Source organism: Buteo buteo, chromosome 7, assembly GCF_964188355.1.
Source record: "Buteo buteo chromosome 7, bButBut1.hap1.1, whole genome shotgun sequence".
Lineage (NCBI taxonomy): Eukaryota > Metazoa > Chordata > Aves > Accipitriformes > Accipitridae > Buteo > Buteo buteo.
The window spans coordinates 12,373,015-12,400,974 of NC_134177.1; the positions used below are offsets into that span (position 1 = coordinate 12,373,015).

Genomic DNA, 27,960 nt, shown 5'->3' on the forward strand with positions numbered 1-27,960 from the left:
GCAGTAACATTGACGCAAAGAACTTAAGAGATTAACAGATGCACTTCTCATTTTAGCATATATTTGTGAAAGCAGAGATGGCAGATGTTTAAAAGATTACATCTGTATTACTCAGTTACATAATTCACATCCCAATCATGTAGACTAGAAATATGTGGGGAGAAAAAAGTACCACTTCCATTGTGCCTTCCCTCTTCAAAGTGCTGCATACTCCTTAACTAACAGCAGTAAACACAACTCTCTTACCTGTTCCCAAATAGCAACTTTAATAGAATGTCATGGTGCAGAAAAAGTTAAATTCAAGAAAAACATATGAAGCATCTTAATTTCATAAGGAAAAAAGACTTCTGGCAAGGAAAGCCATGTTCAAAGATTTATTTTATTAGTACTTTAATACTTTGGTCTAGATTAAATTCTATGAACTGGAAGAGACACCTGCGTTAAGTAACAAAAATGCTCTTTTGAAAAAAAGCAAGAGCAGCATCAAGCTTTGCAACCTGTAATATAGTACTGCCAAGGTATTTTCAATAGCTGAAAGAATAAATTTAAAAAAACCCACAGTATGTAGAGGTGTTTGTAGCTACAAAAGTATCCTCAAAAACAAAATACAAGTTTCAGATCTAGGATACAAGTAGTTTGTACCAGGCCCTTTATTCATACTTACAATTTTTAATATTTATTCAACATGATCATAACCATCTGCACGCTTGAACTCGTGATGAATGTAATGATATGGAAAGAGCATTGGAAGTTAAATCTGTAAAAAATATGGCATATCACAATCAGTAATGTTCTCAAAATAATTACAATACAGGTGTGTTTTTGTAACCCCTCGCATTCTTGATGTCTTAAAGTACAACCCTGGAAAAAAGTTAATTCTTCAAATTACAACATGCCAAGTTGGACAGAAACTATGGCTTTATCTTCATATTAAGGTGTTTTGGGGTTCGGTTGGTTTTTTTTGTTGTGTGTGTGTGTTTTCTGTGTTTTTTTTTAAATAAGCACATTAATACTCTTAAAAGTGTATTTCTGGTAGTATAAATAAACCTTCAGGTGAACAGTAACGGATTGTAAAAACAATGTTTTCAAATAGAAAACTAGCTTCCTCCTTACTCTACATGAAGAGAGAATAAATCACACTCAACACCATTTGTTAACATTTACCATATCAACTAGTCAAGAGAAAGAAGGATGTAATACTTCACGAATATTTTTAAATAGTTGCTGTGCATTTGGCCACTAACAAAACAAATCCAAATCTTCTACCTCTTATTTCAAATTACAAGTTAATGCTTTTTTCCCCTCAGGGAAAATTAAAAACCACCAGGGATAAAAATTGTGAGCAAGTATCTTAAAAACAAAAAAATAAGAAAAATATGTTAAATTGATCTTAGTAAGAAATTTGCAGTTAAATATTGTCTCATGATAAATGATACAACAGCACCTTTAAATTGAAAATTCAATTCAAAAAGCTTATTTTAAAAAAATGTGTTTTCAGGGAGAACAGGAACTACAAGACAGACTAAACAGTATCAGTTATGGGGGGATCTGGGGGTAGTATTCTCCATGAAAATTTCCTTCACCATGCTCAGAATGAAAAGCTAGCATTTAATCACCAGTGAAGGGTATCAAAAGTGAAGCTTCTAGGCTCTCCTTCTTACACTGTAACTTTTAACGGTAATTATAATAATCTTGACACACAGGCTTCCCTGAATGATGGGATATGATTTGCACAGCAGCAGAACAGAGCCATGCAATATATAATACTAGAATATTTTGCAACACATTTACAGCTCAAACTATCAATCTGCTGTTTGAGCATAGATGGGTTCCAAAGATAAATTTTTTACCCTGCTAAGCACAAATCTACCCACCCCTTAGCAAGCCAGCAGAATAAAAGGAAGTAGCAGATGTCTTATGGCTTATAACCACATGCAGTCATGGCCCTCTACAAAAACATTTATTCCACAGCTGAGCTTGGAGTCAATGTAATGACAAGCACCTAATTGTCCTGCTATTATTCTGCTCAGTGACTCCTTACTCATAGAGAACAGCATGTATGATCCAACTAAAAGACCAGTAAAAGTCCTGGTCTATGATTGAACTAACAGGTAATATATATGGCCATTAATAATAGTAATAATGAATTAAGCAGGTTTAAATTACTACTTGTTTCATCAGCACTCTAAAATTAATGTTCTCCTCAGATTCAAAAGGAATTTTCTACCAGAAGTTTTTTACCATGCGAAGAACTTGGATGAGAAGACTGAAGTTGGCAATGAGAGAGGCATTTGAGACAGAGGGCAAGATTAACAAGGAAAGAAGAAAAGGTTAAGACATGGAAGCTAGGATGAAGGAGATGAAAAAAAACTGGGGGCAGAAGAGACCAAACTGAGATAACAATATATTGCTGGGGACAAGACACGTGATGTGAACACATGGAGGAACCACAACCCGGCAGAACACAATCTCCTCCCATACACCAAGTACAGAACCCAAGTCCTGCACATCCCATCGCTCCACTGCTCTCAAACATCTGTAGAACTCTGAGGCAGAGCATCCCACTCTACAAACAGGTCCCAGGGAATGAAACCTACTGCTACCTTATTGGCTCAGGTAAGAGAGACCTGATGGATGTAAAGGTTTGAACTGCGCTGATGAGGCATGTGGATGCCAGCATGATTCCACTTAACTGAATCTAGAAATTCAGCCTGAATTTAGAATTCAGTGTTAGGAAAGTAACCTGAAAAAGGCACTGGTATTTTGTACAGAGAAAACTCAGTTAAAAACTTATGTAACTCTGCTAAATCAAGCACACAGACAGTATAGTCTATAATCAAAAATGCCCACATAACTTTAATTGCTCATTTCCTGTGCATATCTACTGTCCACAGGTCTTTAATTAACAACCACATACAACTTTTCTTTCCTCTTCAAGATTTTTCTGTTCAAGTAGATTTCTTCAGACAAGATGAAATTACTGTAAGAATCAGGACTGATCACAGTAACAGTCTTATGCAAGAGACTGTTGTTGAAAAAACGTTAGGGAAAAAGCAGGGAATTACAGAAGGAAAAAGGGATGCCTAACCTGAAAACTGGTGAATGCTGCTTTGGGAAAATAGATCACATCCTGTCAGTGCCATATATTTCCTTCATAATACTAAGCAAATCTTCTAAACTAATTTTTCCAAAGGTAGTAATTAATCACATATTTCCATTTTTCTAGATGTTGGGCTTGATTTCCAGCACTCCTCAGGAGTCACCAAGGCATCTGAAGTTATTAAGAACTGCATTTAAAAAAAATAAATAAGCTGTAATAGCTTGGTTGCCTAAAAGTTCAGGCGCTAAGTGTTTTGAATTTGGCACCCCAAATCAGCAAATGCTTTCAAACTTTGTAGGATTCCAAGCTTCACACATATAAAATGCAGTAACATTACCTTGCTTCACTTCACAGAGATGACATGAAAGATAGTGTTTAAAACCTTTTCAATAGTAGGGTGCACTACCCAAAAGCCCAAGGCAACAGTAACACATTTCTATATTCTGAGCTAAGTTTCAAAAATAAGCAGAATAAAGAGACTAAAATTCACATGGGTCATTGAACAATGGGGGGTGGGGTGGGGGGTGTATTGAATAGGTGCTCGCTAGTCCTACTGCCCTCTGCAGAGAGCAGACTATGGTTAAAAACTGTATGTTCCAGCAGCCAACACTTGGGCTGCATGGTAAGTTGGATTTTTTAGGCATATCCTCATTTTGGAGTGCTTAAACTACATTTAGAGAAGACTATGACTGTAAATACTTTAACTTTCAAATCAGTAACATTACCAGCCAGAAAAGAACAAAGACTCTCCTCGTTCAAGAGAGACTTCTGGGTTCTGGCAGTGAAAGCAGTGGTTTGTAGTGTAGAATCATAAGTAAGGCTGAAGTAAAGGATATAGGGACAGTTTTGCGGACTTCAAAGTGAAAAAATATAGCCCTCTTCCTGCATATATACAAAAGTACTAACTTAGGCAAAACAATCCTATAAAGAAAAGACCACAATGTATTACCCTTTGCATCTCCTCTAAATATCTATAATTCAGAGAACTAAAGCAATATATTAACTCTCATGCACAGACACTTTTAACATGAATGGGTTTTCACCCCTCCACTTTGGAGGGGGGGGGGGTCATAGCAGATAAAGAAGAAAGCACACTGCATAGCCCATGACTTCAGCTAAATACACAACTGCAATTCATTCAAGCTGTTTGGCTAACGTCGGAAACCATGAGATCCAAGCCTGATTAGTTATTAAAGAGAGAAGAACCCTTGAATTGAGTTATAGCCTGTTCGTTAGCTACCATGTAGTTTTATTTTTAACACATGCTATATACTCTGCAGTGTTTGTTGTAACTAATTCTTTACTGCTGGTTCTTCTACTGAAGAAACTAATTATGTCTACTGCATTCTAAAGCTAAACCTAAACCATCAGTTTAAAATTACTTGCATAAAATAATGTATTTCGCCAAATGAAAGCATGAGATCCAAATCTGTCAGCAGTAAAGTTTCACTGAATGTAATTCGGCTCTATAAGAAAAAAATTCCTCGGCTCACTGACTCAAAGCTTAGCACATTGCTGTACAGAAAATAATTAGCAAATTTACAACAGGTCAGTGGTAAAAGGTTACAAAATAGAGTTAAGGTGTGATTTCACAATTGACCCAAGTTAATTTAAGCTTACATATCTGCCAAAAAAACCCCTCTCATTCTCCTCACCCCATACAGTCTTTCCACCTTTTCTGTTTGTGGGCACTCACATACACATGAAAACATAGTGAGCTGTCCAAGGATTTGCTCCAACTGCAAACTAGTTACTGGCTGAGTTTTCAGCCAGGTAAGTACGAAACAGCTTGCTGGAAGGCCATATGATTGCTGGTGTTGACTGTGCAGCAGGAGATGAAGACAGAACTTCCCTTTTTGGCATCAGCATAGAACTTGGATCACATTAAGCTGTGTATTTACGACTGACTTCATGGAGTACCTAACCAATACATATTTGCTACCTCCAAGCACAGGTGCGGCCACAGGAGAAGAGGGCTGGAAACACCATGAGAGAAACACATTTCCTTTTTCCCTAAACTCTAATTTGTCCTTCATGTGACTGCAGAATTCAATATATTCACGTATCAATCCCTATCCTCTTTACTTCTTATGTGATTACAGTTATCTCCAAAAATATAATTAAGAGTGTGTATGCAGACAAGACAGTATTAAAAACCTAGTCTGATCACGATGGAGGCAGGACAGTGGAAGACTACTAGGAAAGTAACTAGAAACACATGCAATCCTGAACACCACTTACAAGAGTTTACTGGTAGTAAAAGTTTGATTGTGGGACTTTTTGTTTTAAAAGATCAACTCGCTACACAAAGGCATTCAGAATGTCACATATAACTTTTACTGCAACAAGGCTTAGAAACTACAAGCTCAGCCTCCACTGTCCCAGTTGCTATAAAACATTAGGCAAAAAGACTGCCTGTGTGCCAAGAACCTTTGAGCATTACTGCAGGCCTCAGCTCTCCATCAAAACCCAACCCAACCCATTCAACAAAAACGAACTATCAACTGTGACACTCTACTGCACTTTGCCTTTTGAGGGTAACAAAAAAAGCAAGAGAACTGACCTCAATTTACCAACTTACCAAAGCACCACTCTTAGATAATTTCATTAGCCTAGACTAAGAATTGTCAGTATTTATGCAGAGAACACACATGAGATCAAGACTTTCTAATAACAGAAACATAACAAGAAAGAGAACAAGAGGGAGCAATAGTCAAATTATAAAGGGACTGACACAAGTAGGAGGTAAGACCAAAAAATGCAACTGAATGTAACAAGCTAGATTACCATCTGAAGTTTGTGGAAAGATTGTCATCCTCCCTCCTTTTTGCCCCTACAGCTACTAGAACCTCTGGACAGTGTATTTCTGTTTGGGTTTTGATAAGAGTAGAGGCAAGTATACAAATCTGAGCACAAGACTCTGAACTACCCTAATGAAGTGTTAGGTTTTCATTTTTAATACTGAAACTTTAGATAATCTAAGTACCAAACTGTAAACTCATCTGACAAACAGCCTGTGACTTGAACAAAGAACAAACCCATTTCCTTCCAAGTTATCTTAAAGATCATAATAAAATTACATTCAAGATACAGTAACCCAAAGAGGTTTTTTTTTTCAAACAATTATTTAATTTCAGGCTGGTTTGGATTCTGCTGTTGTGGCTTTCAGAACAAATGTTTGGGAAATACATCCACTACTGTATGAGCCATACTGTACTTCTCAAGCTGTTTTACATTTCATCAGGTAATATCAACTAAATTTCTGGCAGGAAAGAACAATACCAGTGAGACCTGTTACTGCAGAACACTCATACAGTCACTGTAATCCTTCTAAATGCAAGCAAGCACTTAGCATACAGAAATTTTATTGATGCTATGGTCAGATTTTACCATTTCTATGGAGAGCTGCTAAGAACAAAACCATAGAGATACCTCACTGGCAAAGTAATTCAAAAGGTAGTAGCAGACAATTTTTTTTGTTCCTTTTCAGGGTCTTGCTATCCTTTTTCACTATTAATATATTCCAGAAACAAGACATAATACACTGCATGTAATTATCTTACTAGCTGATTTCCATACAACAGCCACTTCTTTTATTGCATAAACCCACATATTCCCATCTTCTCCTTTAAAAATGGAGACAGTGAGTGGTTTAGGTAATTACAGCTGTCATGGAGGGTTTGACAAATAACTTTTCTGCTCAATGTATGCTTTAGGCCACTGGGAAGCTGTCAACTAATGACATCAGAGTCTACATTAACACTAGCAAAATACAACTGTGCTTCCTTTCATACTTAACTCAGATGGTTTATAGCCCTTCCTTTTCCTATTCCCTGGTCAAGAACAAGAATGGAATGAACAAATGGACTGTAATTCAACCCAGATAAAATGGGGATAGATAATGCAGGTTAAATGAAAGAGTATGAAAGAAAAAGAGAAGCATGTCCTTGCTTTGTTAATGAAGAAGCTTGCTCATTCTTCATCATCAATGAATGTTGTAAGCTTGAGTCATGTCCTAAAATTCCAATTAAGTTGGAAGGGATGAGCATAAAGAACAGCTGCTTTCCCCTCTTTCAGTATCTAAGTTATTATTACACTGCATTTCTTGTACATGAGCCATCCCATATGCACAAGAACGTTAGATGGACTACCGCGTCGGACAGTGTGGGGAGCTACCTTCCCACTAATCCATTCCAAGGCTCTCAATCATAGACCATCCCATCTTCAATTTGATTTTGTATTACGTGATCTTAATTCCAGTCAAAGTACAAACCAACCAGAAACTCACTATTACTTTGATGCCTGCTGAAGTCATCTGCTCAGTTCCGAGAACAACACTGAGAACTGATCTTAGTTTAAAAAGCCACCTCTGGGTCTTCAACACCTGGAAGACAGCAGTGCCCAGAAGCAGCTGAGGCTCTGACATTACTTGAGAATTCACTTTGCAGTGAAAAGTTTAGTGATTAATGAGGAACTTAATTTTTCCACTGATGCCTAGCAGAAGTATTATATTAACTTCCAGAATAAAAATGCAGCAAACCTGATCTGGTCATACGGTTTAGTTTTAGGTAGTTGCAAGAAGCAGGGAAGCAGGGAGTTGGACTCAGTGATCCTTATGGGTCCCTTCCAACTTGAGATATTCTATGATCTGTTTATCAAATATTTTTCCAAAGTTAAGTTACACCTGCCAGAAACTCTGCTCTGATGACTGTTTAGTGAATAGTTAAGAAAGCTACCTAGAAGCTATCACAGCCTGAGCACAGGGGTTAGTACTACTGTCAACTCTCAACCCATAAAGATCTAAAGAAATGTGATCGTCCCATTGATTTAACGCTGAAACATTGAAAATGTACCTTATGGCTGACAACTACTTAAAGAGATTCTCCCCTCACCCATCATCAACCTCAAAATCTGCACAGAGCACCCAGCTAAACTTGATCAAGCATCTAATCTCTAACGCCCTGTTCCTACTGACCCGCTTTGCTGGTTCATCTGCATTAAAAACAGCTTCCAGGCAAGGCCAGTCATTCTGTTAAGGCTTAAGGCTATGCTAGATGCTGGTTTGCTGGCAGTGTGGTTACATTAATGAGGGATGTGATTCATTCCCACCTCTTTAGCATTGATGCAGTTACAGTGACATGCAATTCTTTTATTACTACAAGAACGGGAAGGAGCTACACCAGTATAGCATGACCTACACTAGAGAGGTGTCTAATCTTACACATAAAAAGGAATAAGATTTGCATATACATTGTTTTGTCTTCAGTTTTATACTTCGGGAGTAATTCCAATGATTTTTATGAAACCCCACATACACATGCCCCACCTGATGTGCTTTTGAGTCTTTGTGGCACAGCATGCAGGAAGGCACTCAGAGTCTACAGTCTAGGGGGTTATTTAAAGTGTTTCTTTTAAGTGTTTGTAACACCTAACACACATACACATTATACCATAATATTTGTGGCCGCTTCCATACAAAAGAACTGGAAGTTTCACAAAAAAGGAACTGATGTGGCGAAAGAAGTGGATTAAATTTGTAGCTGAACACCCAACTGAAAACTGGGGGTCAGAAACGCTTGCATGGATTTTTCTCCACTGCCCAGCCTTATTCAAAACAAAAAAAGCCATACAACAGACCATGCTAAAAAAAGACACAAGATGAAGTTATTCACAGCAGCCTTCAAAACAGGGAATTTAAACAGAATGTGTCTCGCCCCTCCCCCCACTCCATAAGCTTTGCTTCTTACAACTTAAGAACAGTTCTAGCTTTTTCCTAAGGTTCATTGTGATGATAAATGCACAAAAGTGTATGGTATGCACTGCCGCTTATTAGCATTTAATGCTTCTTGAACAACTACAATGCAAATATTCATCACAATAGATGGGAACCTTGGTGGAAACAAGAATTCCCACAAATTGTTTAAGAGTACAGTAAATGAATAGTGTTATAAACAAAAAGCCCAAATCCCTCACAAATGTGTATGCTGCATTTGGTTACAGATTAGCCCACTACACATCCATTATGCAACTGCATTTGTAGAAAACCCTTTGAACAAGAAAAATTTTATACCCTAACAAGAAGCTTTTTCTATTTATAGATGTGTTCAAGTCAAACCACAGTTGTCTCAAGGTTTGGTTGCATATGTGGTTTTTGTTTTTTGTATTAGTGACAGATTTTTGCATAATTAGGATGTTACAGGACAGAGTATGAAGTCAGACAATTTTAAAGGAGGCTGCATTTTTAATTACTTAACTGTCAGTGTATCAACACTAAAGAACATGGTAACTTTCAAAAGGTGATGTTTGGAATTTATTTCTAAGCTACAGCTCAACACAAAACACTAGAAAAATCTAACTGCATAGAAAGTAATCTAAGCTACAAAGAAAAGGCATGCTAACACCTTTTAAAACTATTTTTACTTCACTTACACAACTAGACAATCAAAATAAACTATATTTGCTTTATATAATGCATTAAGAAAACTTCTACATCCTGCACAAACTCTCATCATTTCTCAAGTCTCATCTCTCTGTTCAATACAGTAATATGTAAACATACTCGGCAAATGTGTTTTTATTTATGATCAAGGTGCTTACAGGGTAAGTATACATTTTTAGTGTACTCCTATGAATATATTTGAGGAGCAGAGGGAAAAAACAGTCCTATTGCTTACTGTACCTTGTAAAGTACACCTTAAAAATCCCTAATATTTTTATGCATAACACAGGAGAAAAAAAGAAAAAGGGACATGATTCTGCTCACAGTATCTTTCACATCTCGCTATGGCTATCAGCAATGACAATAATAGAAGCATAAGAGCACAAGAAACAGTTGTCTTTAGCATATGCACACCTGACAGCCTTCTTGGAAAGTTGGTTTCCCCTGTCAACAGCACAAGATAAGAGATGGCGAGGGTGCGTATATATGCATATGTACACACACACTCACATACATATACATCAGAACAAGAACGTGGCTGGCTAAAACCACAGCAGTGAACAACAGTACTGAGAAAAACCTCATAACTCTTTTTAAAACAGCCTCCAACAAGGAAAACAGCTCTAGAGTTGAGACGACAAAGAAAAAAACCCCAACAAATCGGGAGATCTCATCCGCCAGACCCACAACGGGCAGAGGAAGGAGGAGTACCCTGCAACAGCTCCTCCATCCTGCCTCTCAGCCGAGGAGAGGAAGGGCGGAGAGCGAAGGGAGGAGAAACGGACCGAGAGGAGAAATATCCCAAGCATCGCCGCCGGTGAGATGAAATCGTCCTCTACACCCACATATACACTCTTCAAGAGAAATGGGGGAGACCCCCCAAACATCCACTGAGAAGATTTCTCCCTCTCATGCATCCAGCTTCAATTTACTGAAGAGACAGCAAATTGATCACCTCAGCCTCACTCTTAGCGGGGGGCTGGCTGTCCTCCCCCCCCCGCCCCCTCGGGTGAGGGGAGGACAGCCAGCCGCCCCCCAGCCCTCTCTGACGGGGAGCCCCCAGGCCCCGCCACACCGGCTACCCCCGGCCCTGAGGCGCTTGTGAGGGGAGGACAAAGCGTTTCCCCTACCCCTCTTCCCCGCCGACTTGCCCCCCCTCCTCAACGCCGCGTCCCTCACCGGCCTGGGTGGTGTCGCTGAGGTCGTGGTTGGCGGCGCTGGCCCGCGGGTAGTCACGGAGCTTCCTGCCGCTCAAACTGAGGGTACCGCTGGCCGCCGCTTCTTCTAAGGCTCGGTCCAAGGAGCGGCTCCACGAACCGGGACCTGAGGAACCAGGTGGCGGAGGACAAGCCGCCGCGTTACCCGCCGGCATCACGGCAGAGCCGCCCTCCGGCGCCGCCAGCACCGCGGCCGCCATTTCCCCCCCGCCACAGCCCGCCGCCGCCGCCGCCGCTGCTGCTCCGGCTTCGCCCGCCACTGCGCAGGCGCGGCAAAGCCCGGGGACCGGCCGGGAGGGCGCATGCGCCAGCCTTGACAGGGCGCGGACCGCGCATGCGCAGCGGGCACAGCGACGGCGCCCGGCAAAAATAACCCCAAACATCCTCTTTTCGGGTCCGACTTTTCCGCTCGCCTGGGGTAATCTGGCGTGCGAGGGTGCCCACCTCCCTTTGAACACGGCTGTAGTGCCTGTACACCTTCTGAAATTCAGAAGGATTCTAGTTTCCCCAAGCAGGGTGGGATGCCACAGCGGCTGCTCAGCAGAGGCTGGTTGGCTTTTGGGTGGGCACCGCTCACCGCTGACCCATTCCAGCGGCAAATCAAGGAGAAAACGCACATATCTGAACGAGGAAGGAAAAGTACCAGCTGCTTCCTGTTGGGGTTTTTTGAGTTTTTTTTTTTTTTTCTTGATGTCATCAATCCTTCTAAGGTCACACTCTTTGCAACATCCAAATAAATGCCAGCCTTGCTCTGGGAAAGCACCGACTGATGGATCCGCTGCTTGTGCTAGAGCATGTCTGAACGCTGCCTGAAGCTGGCAACCAGACAGACTTAAGCTGGTAACGAAGAACAAAGACTGTCAGGTGCTCATACTCAACGCCTTATCAAATATATTTACAGGCAGCATTTTTTTTCCCTGCACCACCAATTAAGAGCAGCACTTCTACTGCTTATGCAAGCCTCCTGCCAGCATCGCACTCAGAAACACGACCGCGGCCATTTATCAGGGTGTTCACGCTAGTCCTGTAATACGAGGTTTAGATTACAGAGACTTCTCGCTAGCAAGACATGTCACAGCAACATGAAAACCAATGCCTGGGCTGACAGATTAAGGGATCTGGTGCTATCATCACACCAAACCACTAAATTAGATGGTGCTACTGAAAAATACGTCAACAGCTGACACATTTAAATGCAAGTGAGCTTATACAGCGTCACTCCAAGAAGTGCTTAATTTTCAGGATATTAAGCTGGGCAATGAATGCAAGCCCTCCTTACACTAGGCTGCTTTTTGGTATATTCTTCAGAACATTTAATAAGAATTTAATCATTAAGAACCCCTTGAAGGATATCAGAAAAGTCACATAACCAATATATTGCCCAGGTGGTTGTAACAGGAACAAGACAGTATGAAACCTGTAACTTTTTTATTTAAAAAAAAAAAAATTAACAGCTTCAGAATAGATCAAATGTAATAACTTCTCCAAAAAATACCAAAAGGTACAGTGTAAAGCATCTTCTCATTAAATACAAACTAGCATTTTTTGATGCATTGCATCAATGTTTTGCATCTATGTTGATGCAAAAGAATTTTTTTGTTGCATCCTGGCACATGGAAAATGTATACACTGAAACAGGATGACTGGCAACACTTTTATCTACTCAAATTCTAACAGTGGGACATTTTCTCCAAAAAAAAATTTTCCTACTAGTAATTAAGAAAAAAACCTTAACATCATTACATTTAGTTTGCTTCTGCTAAGGTATATTTTCAACATTAAAAATAAGGGTTTAAGTCCTATATAGCATCAGGATACATCCTGACTTTAAAACTGCTATACAAACAAAAGCCCTTCTACTGTCAAATGCTCTTCAACGCTGAAGTTCCCATTAAATGCTAGTCGACTTGGAATTTGAGATAAAAATGGAAGGAAACCAACTCTGTAAGAAGTCAAATGTAAATTCTTTAAGAACAAAAAAAGGAATTAAACCCATTTCAAATACCATAAACATTTCTGGATGCAGCAAGCCAATCATTCTTTTACCTGACTGTACCTAAATCTCATTGCTATAGAACAGTGTTAAGTTCATCAGTTCCTGGTCTGGAAGCAATTCTGAACAGGTGCCTCAATTTTAGGGATCATATAAATTCAGATTGAGGATGCCCCAGTTGTTACCATCCTGCAGATTCTGATGCACAAAGCTAAGCTTAAAGCAAGCTTGCTCCTGCTTAATGCCTTACACATGCTGTCAAACTGAGGGCTTTCTTCCAGCAACACTCCCCAGTTTCAGCCAATTTCAAGATGTCTGACCACTTCTGATCAGCTTTCACATCTTACCTCTCTTTGGTATATACAAACAAGTGCCATTAGATTGCTTGCCTCTGGCTATTTGTAAGAGCCAGAGAAAACCCTCTGGGGCAAAGTATGCAAGATGAGAATCTTATGTCTGGGAGGGTAAGGAACTCTACCATACCACTGACTTTCTTGTGAACTGTTGTATTTATTCCTATGAAATTATTAAAAAAAAATTTAAAGTTATTGCATTAAGTTTGTGAAAAAACTTACAAAGAGAAATAGAAAGCAAGGGTTTAAGAAAAAATAGGAGACAGACATACTCCATTTACAGAGGAGGATAATGAACTTGAGCTATTTGCAATATAAATTACTCTCATACTGCCTGTGCAGTACTCCTCCAATATGATCTGGACCACTTTTAAGGGTAAGAGTAGAATAGTCTCCATCCCAATTACTTATTTTGGGTCTCAGCTAACAGCTTTATTTGTGAAAGTGAGGATGCAAAACATTTAGTTTTCAAGAAAGGAAAAAAAATTGAACTTCAAAAGCACAGAGAAGTACAACCAATGCTCCCATGAAAAATGCTGCTACATCACTACCAAAGTATTCATGGACTGAGGCTCTGTGCCAAACTACAGTCCAAAGGAAGGTTCATAGGCAGTCCCTATAAAACCCTAAAATGGGGTTTGTAACGAAACACACAATCTTTACTTTAACAGAGGGGTCAAAAAAACCAGATACTGAGCACTCCTAAACAAAAAAAAAAACCAAAACCAACTTTTAAAATTCATGTTTGTGTTTTGGTTGCAAGATGAACCAAAATCAGTGTTTGTCATCAGCTGGGCAACAGAATCTTTTCCAACCAGGTGATGGTGCCACTCCAGCAGATCAGTTTCCCCACTTTCCCCTCCTTCAGGGCATCATGTCTTTTACCATTCAAAGTAGAAGTAATAAAGGTAGATAGCTCTGCCACCATCTTAGTAAGAACTCTGGAGAATTTCAGTGATGTATGCTGTATTCTTCTGCCCACTTTTATCTCAGTTTCTTAGGTAGGTGGGATCAGTGCTCAAGTCCATCTGTCAAGTTAGCCCACTGTTACAAAACGGCTTCCTTTGTTCTGAGACAGAGCTGTTCTTTGCTCCTTCAGGATCCCAAAACGTTCATTCAACGTCATCCCTGTCTGAAAAATAAAGTCATTTCACCACAAACGTAAAAGATGTTAGGTTAATTTAATCAAAGTAATGGAGACAAGAATAATTTTTTCCTCATTCTGTATCATCACATGACTTCTTAATTGCCTTAGATTTAAAAAAAAAAAAAGTGGTTTAATTTGATTTCATAATTTCCCACACCATTTAAAAATCAGATTGGATTATACATCAAGAGCTTGCATTTCTCAGAATTCATTAAGAACACATGGTACACAATGTCAAGACTGAAAGTCCACTCAAAATATCACAAATTAAACTGAGGACAGATGGACTGAAAAAGAGAACTTTCACTACACTCGTTTCCCCACACAGACTCTATGCAACTTCAACAAATGCAGCATTTTAACTGTGTAAATGCAGGTTTCTTTCAAGTCCATCCAGTTGAGGCAGTAGACTGGGGTCCAAAAGTTCAATTAATTTTACAATATAGTAGTAGACTATTTTTGACATACTGCTTATTCATGGAAGGAACAAATCCAGATCAACGCACTGATCCCGTGTAGTTTTCTACAGCCGGCAGTATAGAGCTTATTCAAGAACAGCACCTAACTGTCACCCTGTAAGAATTCCTTCAATGACAGCACTAAGATTCTTGCACTACATCACCTGTCTTCATGAAACTTGCAAAAAATTGCTCATCTTTCAAGCCTTTACGTCATCACGGTTGATTTTTTTTTTTCCTAGATGCATAGCAAAAGTTGCCTTATAAATTCAGCTGTCAAGGTTCCATGCAGGCTACACATCTGAAAGCAGCTCATCCCTGAATTACGCACGGTTGCCTATTCAAGCACAGCAGGAACACCAGAAGGCTTTAAGAAATATTCAACATTTTAAATCCCATTTAAAGCATGTGGGCATGCAAAACATGAACTAGAGGAACAGGAACAGTGAGTTTAGTTACTTGCTTGAAGTTACATAGCAAGTTAGTGGAAGAACTGGAAGTAGAAACAAGAAGTAGTCACCAGTTCCCTCTTTCTGTCACTAGTGAGTCTAGGAGGAAAGTGCCTGGCTCACTGACTTTTATCTGTCTTGAAACTACTTCCACAGTTAATGAAAGAAACTGCATTTACCTGTTTTCCAACACTATTTATATCAAACTGCAATGGAACCCCTTTGGGAATCTTCTTCTCTTCAGATTGGTCCCTCTTCATGAGAAATGGTGGCACAGGAGTACGAGTTAATCGCAATTTCTGGGAACTGTGAAAGAAAAATGTTACAAAGGACACGGTGAATATGTGTTTTATGCAACAAAGCCCTAATGCTGATAGAGGTATAAATTTTTCATCAAGCCATTTGATCAGGCTGGCTGAATAGCTGGAGGGCACAAATTCAAGGTAAAAGTCAGGCAGAACTATAAAAGGGTAGCATTTGTTATTGTTATCAGACAGCAAGTGTCCTGACAGGAATCAATCTTATCTTTTATCTCTCAATCTTACTGACAAATGCATAATTTGTGGTTAATTATTCCAATAATTACAAAAAAATAAATATTGGTACAGTCTTCCTTACAGATAAAATGCTACTAATGAAAAAAGCTACTCAAGGAGATTTTTAAAATAAAACACCTCATGAAACAACAGTATCATCAACTTCCTAAACACAAATACAGCAATGCTTTCTTTAAGCACAACTCTAGCAGTATCTTTATGAATCAGGGAGGAACAATTACCATCACTCATCAACAAGACGCTCATTCATTTTAATTCAGATAGGGGAGAAAAACAACTGCAATATGGTCTGATTTGGAAGAGGCAGACAAGGTGAAAATCCACCAGTACACCAGTCTTGAACTCCACACAGCACATCAAGCTTCTAACTTGGAGATGCCTTGAGAAAACCGGATGTGATATTATTCAAACACAGCTCAGAAATACTCAGAAAGGAGGCAGATTCAGAAGTCTTCACAAGAAGCTGTGACATTGAGGTCATCTGAAATACTACCTGCAAGGAACCTACTAAATGGCTCAGAACAGTGATTTCAGCTATGTTAAGAACATTTCAGAACTTTTTTGAAAACTCACATTGGGGTTATGATTGCTCCTGGGTTTTCAATGGATACAGTCAAAATTCCTCCACTTGTGGTAGAAGTTCGCCATCTAGTTTGAAAACACAGAAATCACTTACAAAAATGTTGCAGAAATTTCAGTCAGAGTACCTTTAAATGTGTATCCAGAACACTGGCTAGTAAAGAACGTACAAGCTTTCGGAATATAGGCCAGTATGAAGACCACATGCAGTCAAACAATCTACAGGAAGCTTGGCCATTGATTCTTGTATCTTTTACATTATCTAAACCTATTCAGGGGAGCGCTAGATCACATGCTGGCAAGGTGTACCAGAACTATAGCACTGACTGAAATGTTCACTTTTTTAAAATGTTCAGGTTCCTTGCCACAGATGAGGCCAAAATGGTCCTCGCAGCAAATCAAAGAGGTGACAGACTGCAGGTCTGTGGCATATGCTGCTTACTCAACCTGTTGTGTTACCAACAAACAAGTTGCGAAGAGCCCAGCAGGTACAGAATGGTATGGGAAGAATACATGGGGGGAGAGCCGAGTGTCCACCTTGTGACCTGCCTTGCCTATTTCCAAACTGCTTCACAGACTTGTACGTATACTACATAAAACGGAAATTACATCAAGAGCTCAGCAGAACATTGACATTTGAATTTTTCTTCCAGTCTATGCAGTATTCATGAGTGGTAGATTAGTCTGATCCTCTGAAGCTACCTCCTTCCCCCTCATTCCTGCAAGTGTCTTATGCAAACAAACTTCTCCTGGTTAAATTAGAAGATAATTTAGGAAATAACTGAGAATAGGGGGAGGATCACTCACTGTCACTCAGTTGATATGCCTACAGGGAAAAAATACCCAACCCACTTTCAATTATCATAGCCAGAAAGCCAGAAATAAAACGAGACTCATACAAGTAAACAAACTGAAGTTTTCCAAATCAAATACTTACTGACGGGTTCTCTTTACTGTCTGATTATCAAGATCATCTGTTGACTGCACTTGGGCCTGCACCTGAAAATGCATCAATACAGACACTGGATTTGAATATTGTTTCAGTTCCCACTGTAGCAGCCAGAAATACAGCAGTTCAAGAATAGAAGTTTAAAGCTGTTTGTACACTCTGCACAAACAGGATTGTACTTTCAGAGGGACTTCAAAGTTAACTATCCTATTAACGTTGTAAGACATTGCAAAGAAATTACTTTAAGAACACAAAATAATTTAAACAAAATCATCAATGACAGTAATTTAACCAATAAAGAGATGGAAACATTATTTTTGAGGACGATGTCAGCAAACATACATTTTACCAAGATACACCAAAATGTTACCAGGCCAGCAAGAAAAACCTGGCTAGTTCCTAATCTGGTCAATGTTAACATAGTGGCATATTGGATATTATGTAAGTCCCACTGCTGTTTCCAAGGTCCTTGGTTTTGTTTTTCTTCCTCCTGATCTTGTCTGTAATTCTGCAATCCATGTGGATGGAACACAGCAACTACTTACAGGTACAATGATAGCAGATGTAGAATGAGGCCAAAAATGAAAACAGAGAACACCACTATCATTCACTGCACATTCTCTATTCTCTTGGTCTTACTCATAACAACTAAAAAAAGTCCTTAAGTAACTAAAATAATAACTTGGATAACTAAAATAAATAACCCCAAAATAACTAAAAAATAACCCCTAAACCCAAACCATAATCAGATTCCAAAATGTTTCTGGTCTATTCTTCACCTGATGGCAACTTTTGAAAGCTGCACCTTGCAACTACCCTCAAACACTGACAAGCTCCATGCCCTTCTGAACAGTCCAGCTACACTGGAATAGGAAGCCAGACTCAATGGGCTACAGTAAACTGAAGAGGACGAGTACATTTCCCTAGAAGAACCCACACCTATCTCCCAGTTGACCTCAGGTTTCTACTCAAATCTGATATTTAAAGTTGATTCATTAATGTCAGTGTTATAGGTTAGCTTAAAACCTGTGTCACGATTCTGTTGTTGTTTTCAGTAATTTTTATTACCTTCAGGCCCCTTCTAAACAGGAACGTTGCTTGACGAGTGTCTTTCTGCTGATTTAGTTTGTTTCCAATTCTGGCAAAAGTGGATGGCATGCTATTCCTGTAATATTAATTAAGATATAGTTATCAAAAGCTTCATAGATAACATCTTAGAGAGACCACTATGAAAGTGCCCAACACATTACTCATAAATGGAGAAATCACTGCTTTTAATAGAAGCCTAGCACTCCTACGTCACAGGACAGTATGATTATTAATTCTGCTTTTTACCTGCTCAGTATCCTCCAGCACTTTAAACATTGCTGATTAGATGGGGAAAAAAAAAAAGGAGCAGTCTTGATATGTATAAAGAAAGTCAGTTTACAGTTTCCGCAATAGTCACATAGTGAAAATTTTCATCATGAAGATCAGTTAAGATGCAGTTTATAACACATGTTAATTCCAGCACAAATAAAACATGCAATAGCTTCCATAAAACTGAAGATGGCACCAGCTTCCACAAAGGCATTTGATTTAGAAAGTTCATTAAATCACCATTGTCACTTCAAAGCTACTGAAATTCATGTTGGCCATTTCCATATAGGCTGCCTATGATTTAAAAGAAGGCAAAATACCAGGTGTTCACAAATAGAGGTACTTCCTGAGTGCTCTACACAGTAATAAATATCTGGCTTTGTATCAAGACCACATTTGTCCCATGCTTGGCTTCCAGATTTGTAGAACTTCATACACATGGTAGTCTTGACCGTATTACTACTGCTAGCACCTACCATCTTCTCTTGGACTCAGTCCTGTCAAACAAGACTCAATATGGAAAGTTGCCAAGAAGAGTTCAGAAAGCAGACTGCGTGTTTTACCTTCTGTTTAGTGGGGCAGGCCTCCTGAGGGCTGGAGCTTGTTTTCTCTGCGTTTCAGATTGTCTCTGCAGGTTTGTTTTCTTTTTCAAAACTGGGTAATTCCGCTGTGCATTCTTAAAAAACAATAACTATATATAGCATATATGTATACTGTATATACACAAACACTTTTCCTTCAATTTCCATTTCTTCACAAATCCAAAAGCAATCCTTATTCTACAATACTGAATAAGGTGAGGCAGGCAATGTTGCATTGGAGGAGCACAGAAGAGGGAGCCTACTGACGGAGTTCAGTGTTTTGCAAAAACTTCCATTTTTGTAACAGGCATATGCTTAACACTTGCATGTCAGCTGAATCATTAGTTTGTAACAAAGCAATGCAAAGACAAGAAATCCTAAAAAGTGAGGTTTTCTTGTAAAAATACAGCAACTACCTCCATACTTGCACAAAATATACTTCTGTACTTCAATTTTCATGACTTGCAACCCAATTAAATGTTAAAAAACTTTCAGACCTAGTCATTAATTACCTCCCTCAAAACAAACAAGAGCTCAGCTAACACATCCCCAATTTAATAAAAGGTTGTACCAGATGTCTCCATTTTATATTTCAGTAGCACTGTTCTGAAGCCATCATGTTTCATTTTTTTAATCTGTTCTTACGTGAACCACTAGAATTGCATTAATTACCTTCTCGCTAAGCGGCTGTCTGTTCAGAGGACTAATTCCTTTGCGTGAACCCATTGCTTTCTTGGCTGCCAAGCCAGTTATAACTCCGTAAGAACGCTTCTTCCCTGCTATCTTCTTTCTGCGTCCCAAACGATTTTTACCATAACCTGCGACAAGCATGAAGAGTTCAACAATTCTTATTGAAAGAAAAAGCTTATTGCTTTAAGATGCTATGCAGGCAACTCAAGTTATTTGGCTGCACACTTCAAGCCTTAGAGCAGAAGCTATCACTACACTTGAAGACAATTTGGTCATTCAGCTATTTTAGCAGGTCTGGCCCAAGCCCTAGCACAACAATGATCAGCTTCTCATATAGATCAGTTTTGCTCTAGCTCAATGCATTAATTTCTGTTAAAAATCTGTTATTTGACATGTCTACAGGGAGAACTTAGAGTCATTCTGGCATAGAAAACTACCAAAATACTCTGAAATGGAACTTCATCAAGTGCTTAATAATACAAAACCAAAACCAAACAAAAATAACCCAGCTCCCTACCCATTCAGCAAACTGTAAATTACCAGTTTAATTTAAAGGAAAGAAAAAAAGCAACTTCAAAGTTTATTTATTTAGATCAGTGGTTCCCAAGACACGACTTAAGAAAAAAGAACATAGCAATTGGCCCACAAAACCATCTTAAAACAGCGTATGAATTGCATCGCATTTAAAGTGTTTTCAATTAGAAGTCTGCATGGTAGTCTGGACGAAACTGAGAATTGAAAGCAGCCTTTGAATATAAAAGGCTTGTAAGTCTGAGGTCGGTAGTATAAACATCTCAAATCTCCAGTTACAAGGGTTTGGTTAACCCTGTCTGGAGCCATTTAGCTTCATGCTATGAATACAGACCATGCTTCAGTTTTATCCCCAGGTATCATCCCCTCTAGAACCTCAGACTGGAAGATACATTTAAGACTAAGGAGTCATCTCTACAGCAACAGACATATCTAGTTTTGACATATCTGACTTGATAGCATCGATAATAAATCTGTGCTTCTTCATGAGACAGGAGCCATCACATGAGGTAAGCCATCGATCAGAACCCAGCTTGGATAAATTTGCCATGGAGAAACTGCTATGTACCCACATTTTGTGGATAGTTAGCAAATGCTCTTCTTTTCAAATACAAAAGCTGAGAAACAGGGTTACTTAGGCTGAAAGGAGCCTCACGAACTCTCTGGACCAACCTCTGCTCAAATAAATGACAACCTCAAAGTCAGCTCAGTCTGCACAGGGTTTTGTGCAGTTGCATTCTGTGTATCACCAAGGACAACTTTTATTTAAATGAACAATGTTCTTCTCTCTGTTTCTCCCCCCGCAAAGGCTGAAAAGAGTCCCAGCTCAAGTTCCTCGCTTCTTTCCAGAGAGTTTGGCAGCCACTTCTAAAACCACAAGGAATTCAATGCTGTTGATCATTTGTGGTTTCTGTAGCTGTCCACAAACAATAGAGGATTTGCTACTTATCAGAATAACTTCAATGGCAACAGAGCAGCAATAAATCTATTGGTCATAAGCTACTAATAACAAGAACGCTCAGAACTATTTAATAATACCTTCTGCTCAAAAAATAACATAGAAGACGTTTGCTTTCAACGGGATAAAACGTGTGGAGTTGTATAGGAGGGAGCAGTTAAAGCTATTCACAATGTTTCAACATGTCATGAGTCTGGCAATTTTGCAAAAAATGTTTGCTTTTTCCTAGAACAAGGGCAGACAAGGAGGGAAGGTTCCAAGAGAGAAAAGTAACTGCCAAGATGATTGTATTTAGAATTTTATGTTTGCAGCTCAAGCTCCTCCTAAAATTCTAAAATCCAGTACTTGCTTCTTTTGTGCCCATTAGATCATAAACAATTGCATTTGACAATGGCAGTCGTAAATAGAAGCCTACATGTTTGATAATCTACAACTTAAATTCACTTACTCTTCACCTACACTAATATTCTTACACTTGGGCTGACTGATGTATTTTCCTGCAGCGTCAATGCACAAGTAATACCACCATTTCGGCCTGTATAAAAAGCAAAAGTCCTCTGAGCCCTGAGCAACACATCATTCCACTGATCCCCAAAGACGTTTGTGTCTAAGATGCTAATGACAAGCTGCTGCTACAACAAACGTTAAGGAAGACAAAAATAAAATGGGGATCACTGAGAATGCACCAGACAGATGTGTATTTGTTTTAAATGAATGCTACTAAACAAGAAATTGCATGTATTAACTTAAACACATAATTAGCTTCTATTGAGGTGGTAGGCTTTCTGATTAGATGGTATTTTTCCATATTTAGATCATCCAGCACTGAAGAGGTACTTTTCAAAATTAAACGTAAGCAAAACCAGTCTATACTTCATGCAGGTGCTGGCCATGAACTAGACTAAAACCTGGGAATCATTTTAGAATATGACTCCTGTTTATCAAAAAACCCCTGACACTTACTCAGGGAATCTACACTAAAGCTGTTACTGTGCACTTCACTCCCTGCCTATATGATTTTTTCCCCCTTTTGTATTCCACTGTAAAAACATTGTCTTAAGGAGGCTGACATGATACTTCCTTTGCATCCCAAGCTCTTAACAAGAAAAGCTGACTCTGATGCTGTGCACTATCCATTTATATATCCCATAGCCAGCATTACCATCTGCAGTAACAGCTATTTTGGGGAGGCCTACTAGGAGAATTGTACCTAACAAATATTTGCACAAAGCTCTGAGCTTTAGCAAGGCCTCCACATTTCCTGATAGACAGGCTTTGGCATAAGCACACTTTCTATCAATCTCTGAGAAGGGACAAAGTATCTACACAATTTCCAAAATTAAAATAAACTTAAAAAAATCAGAAAGAAAGCCAATCCTTCCATGAGTCAAGTCCCTCAACACCTAAGTTCCCTGTTGGCCAAACACATCAATTACCTTCTCATACCAAACCAGAAACAAAACCAAACATAAATGGATCACAAAGAACTGAATTATAATCAAACCTGCACGTAACACTATTTGAAAGACACCCGAATTGACCATGTCAACCCGTACATTTCATGAGGTTACATTTCAGCTCAAAAAAGACACTGTGTAATCCATATTATGTTCGGCATACGCACCTTTCTGCTGTTGGATTCCCCACTTGGAGCTTGGTGTCCTGAACTGTCGAGTTCGATTCTGCTGAAGCCCTCTTTTCATTTTGGGGGAATATTGCTTTCTCTCTTCTTTCTTGTTCAGTTTAATTATATCATCTGTAAGAAGAAAATAAAAAGAAAAAATTGACATACTGCAGACATATTCTAGTTCTGAAGAAAAAACCCTAGAAGCTTGGAGTCACGGGAAACAGACCAGTTAATCTTGCAAAGTCAACCCATACAAGTTACGGTTCCAGAAATATTATTGCTATAAAACATCCAGTCCCTGTTAGTCTTACAGTACTTATTTGTAATATAATGCCCTAGCAAAAGAGAAGCAGTTGCATACATCCAGAAAATCCAAGAGGCTTGAAAGATCATGGCATTTAGCCCAGCACTAAATTTTAAATTTAATAACCCCATTCATTTTTGTATACCATTAAAGAAAAGCTAATCCCATCTCACTCCCAGACTTTGCAGATTCCAAACAAAATGTCAATCACACCTTAGTTCTTCCATCCTAAGTTACTTAAGAAAAAATCACACAGAGAGAACTCAGCCTATCAGTTATCTTCATATGTTCACTGAGGGTGAGATGATGGGGAAAAAGCAAGCACAACTGCTCTCCCCAAGTATCTGCAATCCAAAGCAATCATCTTATCTATTATCCAGGGAAACAATGTTGGACAAATTATTAATTGGTTTAAAAATATGTGTAAGACAATAAACTGATGAAAAGCGAACAGCAGGTCCGTCAAGTGCAAATCATGCCACACCAGTCTGCTTTCCTTCACTGACCTGGTAGCTGGCTCAGGAGATAAGACTTGGCATGCTTTTATTTGACTGGTAGCTTGTTCACGAAAACACCATAAAGAAAAATGTCAAATTATATTTATTGCATCTAGATCATGAGAGCACAACTGATAAAACCACCGTGTTTCAACAGAGAGGTACCACAAACATGTGGACATCCTTTTTTGAGTCAGGGAGAGATGGGAACAGGGTTACTGTGTTTAACAGAGTTCAAATGGACTCGGATGGGGTAGAACAGAGAAAACAGTGTAAAAAAAACCCACCAACCACCAAAATCACAACATTCTTATCCAATGTTTTGTATCCTGCTGAAGTAAAGCTAAGAGAAAATCAGCTTATGTTGCTGCAAAAATGATTGAATATTCAGAAAAAATCTATTAGGATAAGGAATACTGATACAGGTCACTGAGGGTTTGATTTCTATAGAATCTTTACCAAAAGGATCATCCCTGGAGCAAGGATTACCAAACTATCCTTTTCATACAACAAAGGAAACCAAAGCCACTTCAAAAATGGTATACAGCTCCAAAATAGCAGAAACGATCACTGCCAACAGCAGTACTCAACCAGGAGCGTTATTTGAACATAGCACCACTAATAAAGTGATGTTCAACAAAAACTAAAATGTCCAAAGCTGTTAGAGCAGAATATGTAATTCTGCGTAATGGCTACTTCCATTCGTATCTACCAGTGATACAAAACCACCATGGTCAGAAAGCACAGATCCTTGCTTCATAGTTCATCTGCTCCATCTTAAATCCCATTTTTGCAAGTTAGCTGTTGCTGCACACAGGGTTATAAGTTTTTAAACAAAAGAACTTAAGGTTCAGCTATTCTCTTACTTGGGGAAATGAAGGATATCTAGGACTTTATGCATTTGTTAGCCAAGACACACCCACACACACCAGCTTCTTAAACAGAAAGTCACCATGACATCACAACAGTCCTTTGCAATCTGCTATTAGTCAATGTCCAGGACATGTCGTAGTGCCTAACCAAAAGGTTAACCTGGCCAAGAAACATTAGAATATATGAAAATACAACTAGCTGCTCAGAATCAGTAACTATTAATCTTGGTAACCCTGGAAACAAAGATTCAGTGTGCTATATTATAAGTAAAAACAGATCTATAGAATTAGATGAATGCTGTAACGCTACTCCACATTCAAACAAACTCTAACTATCATTTCACAAATTATCTCCATTGCCAAAACAAAGAAGTCCTCTGGATTATTTACAGATGGAAAAATTGTACAAATCCTCTTATTTTAAGGTGGTCCACAAAGGCCGAGTCTACCGTTAACATTCTAGTTCACATCACGATTTTGTTTTTTGAAGCAAGTCTCCTGATAGTACGTATCTACCATGCTCTGGTAGTGTCATGGACCAGTCTCGGAGTGTACAAAATAATTTTTTGTTGTTGTTTTTTGGATAAAACTAAACGGGAAGATGCACTCCAGGAAGACACCAAACGTGTCCCCAGCTGTTAAGGGGATTCAGTGCATAGGACCAGAGCAGAACTACTCTGAGATACCTCTCCGAAATATGTACAGCTTGGATGTCAGTTTATCAGATACGCTCAGGAGACACAGTTCTGCAGATCTGTAATGAGGCTGTGCAACTTCCTAACACACACAACCAATGGGATGACAGGGGAGAAAGGGGTAGATTGCCACAGGAAACTACGTGGTAGAGACGACATCATGCTTGATCTGACTGGCAAAGCATTGCAAAGGGGTTACAAAGGAGACTTGCCATTACCGGCTTCCGAACCTGGGAAGAAAAAATCAAAAAGCAAGGCCAGCTGAGCGGCAATCTAACCACCCCCGCCCCTGCAATTACGAGCGCCAGGCGAGGTCCTGGGACGCTCCCCGAGGGCCACCCAGCAAAGGGCCCGAGCACCGTGGGCCTGACCGGCGCCAAACACACGCAGCGTCCTGCTCTTCAGCCTGCTCCGGACACCCAGACGGAACAAAGGGGACCCACCCCAGCTGCTCCCTAGCCAGGGACGGCGACCCCGCGGGCCAGGGCCCCTGGGAGCCCCGCTGCTCCCGGGGACGCAGCCGGGCCTCGCCTCCCCTCCCCGCCACGACAGGCCCACAGGCCCCCGCAGCCAGCCTCGCATTCCGCCCCCCCCGCCGCGCTCTAGCTGTGGTAGGGTCCTCCCTCACCCCCTCCCCCGCCCGACTTGGCGCAGGCCGCCTCCCTACGCCCCCCGTTGCTTCCGCCCGCGCCGGTGCCCGGCAAAGCCCGTTGGTTCGTTCCGCCCCGGCCCCAGCGCTCGGTTCAACCCGCGCCCCTCCGCCCCCTCCCCCACAGCGGCGGGCCCGACGCGCTCTCCTCACCCAGGGACATGTCGATCTTCTCCAGGCTGTCGCTGCTGCCGTTCCGGGCCCCCGCCGCAGCCGAGGAGCCCGAAAGCGGCGCCGCGGCCCCGAACCCGCTCATGGCTGCCCGCAGGACCACCGCCGCCGCCGCCTCCCCTCACCGCCTCGGCCAGCCGGCCGCACGCATGCGCAAGGTGCGGCCGCGCAGGCGCCGCAGCCCGCGCCCACCCAGGCGCTGGCAGCTGGCGCATGCGCAGTAAGCCCACCTCAGCCCCGGCAGCAGGCGCCTGCGCCCAGGAGAGGAGCTGCCTCCCCTCCTTCCACCCCCTCCCGCTCGGGAACCGGCGCGCCGCCCCCTGCCGGCCGGGAGGAGCAGCTACAGCGGGGACGGGCACCGGGACGGGCACCCCGGCCGGGCCGTCCGGTGGCCGTTTGCGGGAGGGCTTCTCCAGGGACAGCGTGAGGACCTGCCTGCCCCATCGGACCGGAGCCGGGGAGTGCGGCGGGGGCTGCTGGCGGCGGGGCGCGGGTGCGGCCGCACAGGGCGGTTGTGCCGCAGGGCGCGAAGCCGTGGGGTGGCCGGAGGGCCGAGATGTGGCGGGGCAGGGGAAGGGTGTTCGGCTGAGAAGCTGAACGCGAGATGCCTTCGCCTGCGACCCCAGCGCAATTGAGAGAAATAACCCGTTCTGTAAAGAGCCAAACCAAGGCAGGCTAGTTCCTAGCGGAATTGTGTCTCCCTGCGTCAAACAGCAGGGTTCAAACCAGGTTCCCACTCCAAAATATCATGTTAGGCTTAAAATTACTGCTTAGAAACAGAACAGCATGACTACTGAGGTTGTGTTTTCTTTGGGCTCTTTTTGGAGTTGTTATCTTCCCCAGCTTTTGGTCAGAATCGCATGATTCAGAAATTCAGGAGAAATAAACAACTTGTTTTTTGAACAAGGAATCTAGTGAAGCCCTTCCCCCCCCCCCGCCCCCCATATATCTGCATTCTTTGGAGCTGTGCATCCTGTTGGTGGGCCAACAGTACACATGGACCTAGCGATCATCTGGCTGCTGCCAAGCAAGTTGTGACAGGGCTGGGATCTACCTCTTTTTTACACAGTGGCACTCCTTTACACTCCTTCATTAGGCACTCTCCTTATTAAACTTAAGGGATGGTAATTATCTTTGAAATCTCTACATCTTGCTCGTAGTTGGTTGAAATTGGCCAGTGAGTTCCAGAGATAGTAAAGGAAGGAACAGATGGGCAGACAACGTGACCGCAGAGGCTGGACTTCCTTCTGAAACCAGGCAGTAAATGCTGACAGGAAAATCCCTGTCAGTTTCCCCCACTCACAGTGGTCACTGGGCATTACGGTCCACATCTCCTTCAGCCTTCTCCGGGAGCTGTGCTGAGGCTGCCGTTCAAACTGTGACTTCCCTTGCCCTTGGCCTTCAGTAGGCTTTGCAACATGACCAAAGGACAGCTTGTTTCAGGGTTTGACTGACTGCCGCCAGGGAGGGGGAGCTCCATACCAAGACCCCGGGGACTATGTTGCAAATGCCCTTGGGCAGGAATAAATATTTCCATACGCACGACCTTAGATGCAACCCTCTCCTTGCAGTAGGAACGCTCCCACATTTCACGAACAGCCTACGTACTCCATATGCTCATTTGCTAAAATAAATACTCTGTGGCAAATGCGAAATCCTAAGTACGCAATACACAACTAACTCCTCGTGCATGTAATCCCTGGCACAGTTCTGTCCTTCGGTGTTGGGAGGCAGCTGCACCAAAATACCGTACAGGCCTTTGCCCCTTAACCGCAGACCTGGAGA

General features: G+C 41.0%; 2 protein-coding genes across 16 annotated transcripts in view; both read right to left on the reverse strand.

The window, feature by feature from the left end:
• The window catches only part of LRCH3 (leucine rich repeats and calponin homology domain containing 3), a 96,251-nt gene extending 85,212 nt beyond the window's left edge, over positions 1-11,039 (reverse strand). For 5 of the 14 annotated variants that reach the window (XM_075031578.1, XM_075031581.1, XM_075031577.1 and 2 more), the window contains exon 1: positions 10,719-11,023. In XM_075031578.1, the coding sequence (XP_074887679.1) occupies positions 10,719-10,956 (238 nt within the window). In that variant the 5' untranslated portion in view covers positions 10,957-11,023. Of the gene's footprint in view, positions 1-10,718 lie in introns of all 14 variants that reach the window. The other 9 variants (XR_012650944.1, XR_012650943.1, XM_075031569.1 and 6 more) reach the window with 5 other exon arrangements.
• A 1,128-nt stretch (positions 11,040-12,167) lies between these two features.
• FYTTD1 (forty-two-three domain containing 1) lies at positions 12,168-26,322 on the reverse strand. 2 transcript variants are annotated; one of them, XM_075031586.1, is made up of 9 exons: positions 26,158-26,322; positions 22,985-23,116; positions 19,854-19,999; positions 19,164-19,291; positions 18,310-18,406; positions 17,230-17,291; positions 16,287-16,361; positions 15,336-15,462; positions 12,168-14,234 (listed from the first exon to the last, which is right to left on the reverse strand). In XM_075031586.1, exons 1-9 carry the CDS (start codon positions 26,258-26,260, stop codon positions 14,139-14,141), a joined length of 966 nt encoding a protein of 321 aa, XP_074887687.1. In that variant the 5' UTR covers positions 26,261-26,322; the 3' UTR covers positions 12,168-14,138. The 2 variants fall into 2 exon arrangements, with proteins under 2 accessions (XP_074887687.1, XP_074887688.1); XM_075031587.1 differs by having other exon boundaries at positions 19,164-19,276; positions 26,158-26,320.
• Between the last annotated feature and the right edge of the window lie 1,638 nt (positions 26,323-27,960).

Bases quoted from the DNA above. Each gene is read 5' to 3' on its own strand.
- FYTTD1 (XM_075031586.1), bottom strand. From the start codon at position 26,260: ATGAGCGGGTTCGGGGCCGCGGCGCCGCTTTCGGGCTCCTCGGCTGCG. The intron at 23,117-26,157 runs GTGAGGAGAGCG...TTCTTCTTACAG, and splicing joins GAAGATCGACATGTCCCTGG to ATGATATAATTAAACTGAAC. The intron at 20,000-22,984 runs GTGCGTATGCCG...TGCTTGTCGCAG, and splicing joins GGGAATCCAACAGCAGAAAG to GTTATGGTAAAAATCGTTTG.